Source organism: Littorina saxatilis, linkage group LG1, assembly GCF_037325665.1.
Source record: "Littorina saxatilis isolate snail1 linkage group LG1, US_GU_Lsax_2.0, whole genome shotgun sequence".
Classification (NCBI taxonomy): Eukaryota; Metazoa; Mollusca; class Gastropoda; order Littorinimorpha; family Littorinidae; genus Littorina; species Littorina saxatilis.
The window spans coordinates 87,107,824-87,117,062 of NC_090245.1; the positions used below are offsets into that span (position 1 = coordinate 87,107,824).

The window sequence follows — 9,239 nt, forward strand, 5'->3', positions numbered from 1 at the left end:
CCATTATCCAACCCCTTCTCACCACAGTTTTAATACGACAAATCGGTTACCCTTGTTCAGTCGGAGCAAATCGATGAACGCAATTGCCGAATGGACCGACGAATGTCATATCATTAACATTCTCCTTCTCATAACAATATTCCAAAGCCTTTGGTTAACACATGTTCATATCTTATATGCAACAACCCACAAGAAAATGACAAACGTTGTCTACCATTTGGTTCATTTCACAGGTTGGTTTTCAACACTGACAGGCACTCGTCACGAGCGGGTCGGGGCCTGTGCGCTCTCAAGACTACTACTATTATAAACCATAGTAGAGACGACCGTCCATCACAAGTGACATCCAAGACATAGGCCCCGCCAACCTCGTGACGAGTGCCTGTGGTTTTCAAGTTTTCCGGCTGCCCTAATTATACCCTTTATTATTATTATTTTGTTTTGTTTAGGTAAAACTGCGATAACTGCTGCTGCAGTTTTCTGCGGTGACAGTCTCCATGATTATTCACATTGGCTTTGTGTGTTCGGCCTGAGTGTAGGCTTGCAGATGGAGCCGTGCTTTGGGGGACAGCGGTCCCGTCGATGAAACTCATGAGCCATTCCGACACGGTGGTGTGTGTAACGGCATGCATTAGCCATCGTGCCTACATTATTAACTTGACCTGAGTGTCACCAACTACACGGCTGGATGGGAGCCTGAAAGTACCAGTCCATTAGAGTGCAGTATCGTTGTTGATTTTTTTCTTCCGTGACCATGGAGAACCTCTCTGCTGTTTTGCATGGAGTCCACGATCTACGATTGGTACGTTCATGTGCGTCTTTGAAGCTGTGGAAACGCTTTTGTACTCTTATCCCTGCCCTGCTGCCTCTGTCTTTGTCTGTCTGTCTGGCTGTATGTCTGTCGTCCCCCCCTCTCTCTCTCTCTCGCTCGTTTTGTCGTTCTGTCTCTATCACTGATAGAGTGTCTGTGTCTGTCTGTTTGTCTGTCTGTCTGTCTGTTTATCTGTCTCTCTCACTCTCTCTCTCTCTCTTACTCTCTCTCTCTCTCTCTCTCTCTCTATCTGTCTGTCTGTCTGTCTGTTCAGTCTCTCTCTCTCTCTCTCTCTCTCCCTCTCTCTCTCTCCCTCTCTCTCTCTCTCTCCCTCTCTCTCTCTCTCTCCCTCTCTCTCGCCCTCTCTCTCTCTCTCCCCCCTCTCTCTCTCTCTCTCTCTCTCTCTCTCTCTCTCTCTCCCCCCCCCCCTCCTCGCATTTGGCAGTTGTTTGGGGATGCTTTTCAGGAAGGTAGCAAATGAAGGGGCTTGTCTGAGCCGTTGGATAGAAAGTAGCTTTCACATGTACTTGCAAAATTCTCATGTACTACGTATCATCGATTCGAGTGTATAGAAGGGTGTGCGGCAACAGTTTTTCAACACAGATTTTGAACATATGTCAAACAAATCAATTAGGCGAGTGATGTTGTTGTTGAGGGGGAAAACATGGCAATATGTTTTACCTACACTCGTTTACCATATTTTCTGTTTCAATATATACATCAGTAGTTAGCCCTGTGGTTTTGTTTCAGGAAAACCAATCACCCACGATACCACAAGCGAATGGTGAGGAAACATACATTTGAAACTTTTTGATCTCGGTCATGATCAGAGATTGACGCCCGACCCCCCACGAAATGAATATAAATAATAATTGATAATAAGGGTATTTTTATGGCGCACATCCGACAACCGTTCTAATTGCGTAACATCCTAAAAAAAAGAAAATATGCGAACACACACACGGAAACAAAGACACCTCCCCCTCCCCCACACACACACACATTCACACCCACCCACCCACACACACACCCACACACACACACACACACGCACACACACACACGCACGCACGCACGTACGCACGCACGCACGCACACACACACACGCACCGACACACACACACACACACACACACAAACAAAACAGTACAATAAAACACAAACTTGTCCTTGCACCGAGAGAGCAACCAGGCTAATTTTCAAAATGGTGTACATGAGAAGAAACGTACCTGTAACAATGGTTGGTGTTAACAATAATTCATTAAAGGGATTTTGAGTTTGGGCTATCCAGCCAATCATAGATCGTGTTCAGTTGCTGTTTTGTTTATTATTTGTTGTATTTATTATTGTTGTTGTTGTTGTTGTTGTTGTTGTTGTTGTTGTTGTTGTTCTTCTTCTTCTTCTTCTTCTTCTTCTTCTTCTTCTTCTTCTTCTTCTTCTTCTTCTTCTTCTTCTCTTCTTCTTCTTCTTCTTCTTCTTCTTCTTCTTCTTCTTCTTCTTCTTCTTCTTCTTCTTCTTCTTCTTCTTCTTCTTGTTATTGTTGTTCAATACATTAAGTGGTGAATCCCTGATGTCTTTTGATCATGTATGAGTTTATGGACCGCTGTGAGTTTAGAATAAAGTCGAAATAAAAGGTTATCGTGATCGACAATGTATCCAATGACAATGACCACTTCAACACAAATAATTACAGCAAAACATTTACTAACTGTCTTTCTCAGAGGTTCAGATCAGGGTTCAGAAGTGCGGCGTGTGCATGACAGACGTTCACATGTTGGATAACGGCACTGTCGGTAACAACATCATCCTGAAAGAACCCAGCGTCATAGGGCACGAGTACAGCGGTTACGTCACTGCTGTTGGATCTGACGTCACCAACGTTAAGGCAGGTGGGAACAAGGTCATGGCGAGTATTGTGAAATAGCCAGTCTGAATAAAAATTATTGTGTAACACACCTTTAAAGACCTTTCAAAATCTGAGAAAATAAGGAGGGAGGAAGTTTTTAAAACGGAGGTATATTTACCAAAGATATAATGAACAGAAACTCTGAAAAATCAATGTCTTAAAAAGACAGGAGTTTACATGGTATTGAAAAGTAGGAATAAGTTCCATTTGTCTACTACTTATTAGCCCGTTGCAAAACATATTGATGATCTATGATCTATCACTGAGCGTAAGGAGACCGATGAGTGGAAGCAAAATAAACACACTATGACCTAAATGATCTAAAATCAATGGAATACAAAAAGCAGACAGATGCAACAGGGAGATGTTGAACAGAAACAATGAAAACTGCACTCGCCTTTACCATTGGCTTGACTTTTTTTTTATTTAAAAGCTATCGATTGTCACGATTCTCAATTATCAACAGAAACAAAACAAAAATGTAATTAAAAAAATGTTTTCATTCGCTTGTGTCTTCCATGCAAGCGGCCGAAAAAAAATTCAAGATCAGTTTTGTGAAATTAGTGTTTGTCTGTCCACTTAAAAAATCGATGGGTCGATTTGTGAATGTAACGTAACGTTTTGTTTTGTCAATAGTTAAACGTTCCAACAAAATACCTTTCTTGGGTTTTTTTTATTGAAAAAAAAGGAATTAACATTGAATAAAGTGTGATGTGTACCAAACCTGAAAATGTGCTTTCAGGCGAACGTGTGACAGTGGACAACCTAGTCGCCTGTGGTCACTGTGCACGGTGTAAACGCGGCCACACCAACGTCTGCTTCAACCATGGCTACATCGGTTTTCCTCCCGAAGGCCGTGGGGGACTGGCCAGGTTTGCTACGGTACCTGCCACCTGCGTTCACCGGTAATGTTGAAGGAAGCACGGGATGTATTTGTCTCTGTCTCCTATGTTCTGTCTCTGTATCTGTTTCTGTTTCTCTATTCTGTGTTTTCGTTTTCTTTCTCTTTTCTCCCTTTTTGTCTGTCTGTCTGTCTGTCTGTCTGTCTGTCTGTCTGTCTGTCTGTTTGTTTGTTTGTTTGTCTGTCTGTCTGTCTATTTGTCTGTCTGTCCGTCCATCTGTCCGTCTGTCTGTCTGTCCGTCCGTCTGCCTGTCCGTCCGTCCGTCCGTCTGTCTGTCTGTCTATCTCTGTCTGTCTGTCTGTCTGTCTAACTCTCTCTCGCTCTCTCTGTCTCTCACTCTCTTTCTCTCTTCCTCGCTCTCCCTCACTCTCTCTCTCTCTCTTGCGCGCGCGCGCGCGAGCGTGCGTTCGTGTATGTGTGTGTGTTTGTGTGCGTGAGTGTGTGTGTGTATGTATAGATGGGTGCGTGTGCGTATGTGTGTGTGTGTGTGTTTGTGTGTGTGTGTGTGTGTCTTTGTCTGTTTGTATGTGTGTGTGTATGTGTGTGTATGTGTATGCTGTGTGGGTCTGCGTGTCGGTCTTTCTGTCTGTTTTCGTCTCTCTACCTGTGTGTCTGCGTGTCTTACTAAAATTATCTCCCTTCTTCCAGGATCCCAGCAACATTGGACTTTGAGGAAGCAGCCATGATGGAACCGTTGTCTGTCTGTGTTAGCGCCATCAACCGTGCTGACGTCAAGTTAGGGGATGACGTCATTGTCTTTGGCGCTGGCCCCATTGGTTTAATGACGTCACAAGTGGCACGTGCCAAAGGCGCTTCAAGCGTGTGCGTGGCAGGTAGGCCATAGGAATCGCAGAAGTCGAGTTCAATTCTGCAGTCTGTGTGTCTGTCTGTGTATCTGTCTGTGTGTCTGTGTGTCTGTCGGTCGTCGGTCTGTCGGTTGGTCGGCCATCTTTCTTTCTTTTATTTCTTTCTTTCTTTGCTCTGTTTGAAACATCTGTTCATCGAACATCAGTCTTCCGCTTCAAACCAACTTGAGGATTGCTTTATCGCGAAGAAAGTATACAGTAGTTAAGAAGTTCACGTTTATTGACAGACAAAAAATGAAGGAAAGCAAAAACGTTTTTCTCAGTGCTGTCTTCTTTGTGTATTGTTCACGGGACTAGTTTTAGGGTTGGAGATTAGTGGTTAAGTTCAAACTTTATAAACATGTCGTTTTTTATAAGCGTGTATGTTTTGTTTCATTAATTTCTTACAGACATCAGCAAAGAGAGACTCGAATTGGCAAGAAAGCTGGGAGCTACTCACACCGCTCTGTTCGGAGCGGACGAGACCGATTCACGGACAAATGCGCAAAGGATTCGGGACACGCTCGGAGATTGCCCGGACATAGCCATCGAGTGTTCTGGTGTACCGCACTGCTTGCGAACAGCTATCTATGTAAGTGCAGTTATCATGGCCTGTGGCTATGGATCAAGTGTAGCCAGAATGATGGGAGATGGCGGTGGCAAAGAGGGGAGGGAGGGAGCAGGGCGGGGCGAAGAAGTGTTAGTACATGTAGTATGATGGAAAGCTACGTTACAGGCATACGCACGATTGTGTTAACGATGACGACGACGACGACGACGACGACGATGATGATGATGATGATGATGATGATGATGATGATGATGATGATGATGATGATACATTATTTTGTTCTCAGGCTGTAAGACCAGGTGGAGTGGTTGCAGTTGTGGGCATAGGTCCAGATGACGTCAGTATACCCATCGTTGACGTGGCATTACGCGAGATTGACATCAGAGGCTGTGTGTGCAACAACTACTGGTGAGAATTACATTCAGAATCCTTGACATAAAAAAAACATGTAAGAAAATTATTATGGGGGCGAGGACGCCCCCATTCTATACGGATAGTTTAGAGGTTGACCATGGGCAGCGCCATTTTGTTGTGAAATACGTCATCAGCTTGTGTACACAGGAAGTTGTGACATCCGTCACCCTATGGGAGGGGTGACGTCAAAATTGTTCATCTGTAGAAAGTTGTGAAATCCGTCACCCTATGGGAGGTGTGACGTCAAAATTGGTCATCACAGAGTTTGTGTAACACAGGAAGTTGTGAAATACGTCACCCTATGGGAGGGGTGACGTCAAAATTGTTCAACAAAAACATGATATGTCGCATTGTGCAGGGTCAACTGTGCCATTCATACCTAGCTGTATTTGAGTGACTTATATACCCGACATTTTTATTTCTTATTTTTAGCACAGGTGTAGGAAAAATCATGAACCAAAATGTTATTTATTTTCTAATTTAACATTTTTTTTACAAATATGACCATGGTCTTTTAAACATACAGTGACATTAAACATTGTTATGTTAAAAAAAAGAAAAAAGAAAAAAAGCTTTTGTGCACAAATCAGAAAATACATTGTACATTTTACCTACAGGCCAAACAGTGTCTGTTGGCGGCAAAGGGCCCAGCAAGTTGCTATTTTTAGATCGATTAAAAGTTGTCAAGAACAGGCGCTTACATTTGGATGTGTCCACTGATAGTAGGTTTGGTTGTGATCAATCAGAATGATGTAGGAATAAAAATGTATGACAGTTTGCTATGATGACATGTAATTCAAATATGCTGAAATGTAATTATACATGATATAATATTATTATGGCTGTTGCCATGACCATGAACCCCAAGAAAGGTTTAATGTTATGTAAAATCAAAATACCAAAATCAAGCACCTACTAATCTGGTCTACGGTGCGGCTTGGACCTAATATGGATGGACACGCAACTCGCTCAGCCAGCCAGCGCTGCGAGACTTACAGCGGCCAACTTCGCCGCGGCGCGCTCATTGGCTCAGTATTGAACTTGCGTCAAGGCCGATGCGCGTAGATTCCCAGAATGTTTACTTTCGGTTAGATTCTTCGACAGCATTCGCAGAGGTGACTGCCGTATTGTGTACCGCAGTCAGAAGTAATTTATTACTTTTGGGAGTTTAGTAACGTGATATCAGTTTTCAATTGTTCGTTCACTTATATTGCTTTCAGATTTAACACACAAGAAACAGTAGCACGGTTTTCGTTGCGAAAATGTGCATTGGCAGTGCTACGCGATCGAATTGTGTATTATGTACACGCGGTGTTCTTCTGGAAAAGACCGAAGCGACATGTGACGTCAGTCGTTCAGCCCGCGAGCGGTGGGATGGGGGGGTTCACATGGTTTGTTTGTTTCAGAACCACACCCATATACACACATTTCACATGTAAACCATTTGTCCGCCCCCTGTCGATATTTATCGACTAAGTTCCTTGTTCTTTGTTGAAGTTGCTTGTAGCATAATTGAGATTGGTGTCCTTTTTATCTGGCGAATGGCTGCATCGTTTGGAATCGATTTTTGCTTTATCATAGTTTTTGTCTAATCTCAATTTTGTTATAACGAAGTACAGGTTTTGCTGCATTTTCTCTGTTTTTGCTTCTTTGACTAACAAATGTTAAATAATCTCTGTTTGTTGAATTCGTCTGTAGCATAGAAAAGTAAGTATTTTCTTTCCGACGAATTGTATTATGTGTAACCGATATTTTTGTATCTTAGTCTCTGTCTTAATATAGTATTACGTTTTCTTCCTAGCAACACTGTTTTTGTGCTTTGTTATTTGTTTCTTGCTCAGCTTAATCTTTAAAAACTCAAGTATCAATGACGGTAGTAACTGTATTTTCACACGAAAAATAATTATATTTCCGAATGTTACCGTACACTTCCTGTACATTTCTTTTCTGTTGATCTTTTAGCTTTCCCGCGTCTATCAAGTTGGTGGCGTCAGAAAAGGTCATGGTCAAACCAATCATCTCGCATCGCTTCCGGTTGGAGGAAGTGCATCACGCCCTTGACCTAGTGAGAGATCGAAAGGTTGTCAAGGTCATGGTCGACTGTTCGGACAATTAATGAAACCCTGCATGATGACTTATTTTAAAGGCTCAGTCCTTCCCGAGTAAACGATGGTTTTATATGGGTTATATACCATCCCTTTGACGGGATATCAGGTTTTTTTGGTGCAGAGTGCCTTTTTTTTCAATGAATTGATTTATCAAAATACGGTAGCGTCAGTCTGCAAAATAAGTTCACAAAAACAAACACTTATCACAAGAAGCAATCAGTGTGTTCATTTTGTGTATGAGTGTAAGTGGAGGGATTGTCATAATTATCTGAGGTGGTTAGTCAAACAGTCCTGTGTTCACGGGAAATTCCTTTAACTACGATTCTTGTAAATGGTTCATGACAGTTGAACTTGCTTAGCCATTTTGCTCTCGTTGATTATTTTGTTTACTTTCCTAATATTCTGGTTCCTTAGAAATGTTATGTCACGCGGTGGTGCAATATTTGTCAGGCAGCCTGCAGCACCAAGTGAAACTTTGTATCTGTATTTAAATGTTTAGAAACCGTAACATTAGTCTATTGAATAATAATAAATGATGTTGACAATTACCTTTAGCTCTCTGCTCTATGTGCGTGCTGATATTCTACTTCCTGCGTATGTATGGGCGTGCGTGCGTGTGTACGTGTGCGTTCGTGTGTGTGTGTGTGAGTATGTGTGTGTGTGTGTGTGTGTGTGTGTGTGTGTGTGTGTGTGAGTATGTGTGTGTGTGTGTGTGTGTGTGTGTGTGTGTGTGACGTATTATATTTATTGTGTACGGTCGTGCGTATTGATGATATTTTTCCCTGTGCTGCTGTTTTCCCCGTTTGTCCCTCTGTGTCCCGGCATCAACAGAAAGCGAATAATCAGACATGGCAAAGGCGTGTTCTTGTTTTGCCGAGCACAACAAAATAAATAAAACAAGAAATTCCTCCGAGGTAGGAAAAACACCCCCGTCCTTACCATTCTCACTGCCTCCAACTGAGAAGGTTATTTCCCTTCCTTACCATTCTCGCTGCCACCAACTGAGAAGGTTATTTCCCTTTGACCATTAATATGTCCCTCTATAAGTCCTTGTAGAATCTTAATCCACCAATAACTCCCTAACCGTGTGTTTGACTGGTCCCAATTTTTGTAAGGACCGTCTCAGGAATGTATAGAACCTGTTCACCAAGTTTGGTGACGATCGGTCCGTTCATTCGTGAGATCTATATGCGAACACAAACACACACCCAAACAAACAAACACATCGACCGAATCCTATACACACCCCTATACCAAGGGTGTAATGATAATACATGCAGTGCGCACTGTATCATTTGGCATGCGCTGCACGCGAGTGTTTAACTGTAGCCACAATATGTTGGCATAATTTGTCTCTTGCGACGCGTTCGGGATTACCTTTGGACTTAGCAATATTGCGTTTCCACAATGTGGTACTTGAGCATTCGTTTACCATGCAATACAGTTAAAAAACGAAGGATTACTGTACTCACCGATACAAAGACGACACAAGACGAGAACGAATTTTCGCTTCTGGAAGCTTCATCAGGAAAAACAAGAACACAAAAGACAACAAAAAGCACTGAGACGCAACACGGAACGAACAAGGTTTGAAAGAAAATGGAGGGGAAATGAAGCTTCCAGAAGCGAAAATTCGTTATCGATGAAGCTTCCAGAAGCGAAAATTCGTTATCGATGAAGCT

The 9,239-nt window shown here is 42.5% G+C and overlaps 2 protein-coding genes across 3 annotated transcripts in view; one reads left to right on the forward strand and one right to left on the reverse strand.

Annotated features, from left to right (window-relative positions):
* The window catches only part of LOC138982854 (furin-like protease kpc-1), a gene marked incomplete at its 5' end in the record, with an annotated part of 381,789 nt that overhangs the window by 39,636 nt on the left and 332,914 nt on the right, over positions 1 to 9,239 (reverse strand).
* On the forward strand, positions 495 to 8,105 carry LOC138982761 (sorbitol dehydrogenase-like). 2 transcript variants are annotated; one of them, XM_070356088.1, is made up of 8 exons: positions 495 to 802; positions 1,562 to 1,595; positions 2,533 to 2,700; positions 3,460 to 3,622; positions 4,268 to 4,452; positions 4,875 to 5,056; positions 5,322 to 5,443; positions 7,412 to 8,105. In XM_070356088.1, the coding sequence occupies exons 1-8, from the start codon at positions 755 to 757 to the stop codon at positions 7,563 to 7,565; spliced, it is 1,056 nt and encodes a 351-aa protein (XP_070212189.1). In that variant the 5' UTR covers positions 495 to 754; the 3' UTR covers positions 7,566 to 8,105. The 2 variants fall into 2 exon arrangements, with proteins under 2 accessions (XP_070212189.1, XP_070212198.1); XM_070356097.1 differs by lacking the exon at positions 1,562 to 1,595 and having other exon boundaries at positions 497 to 802.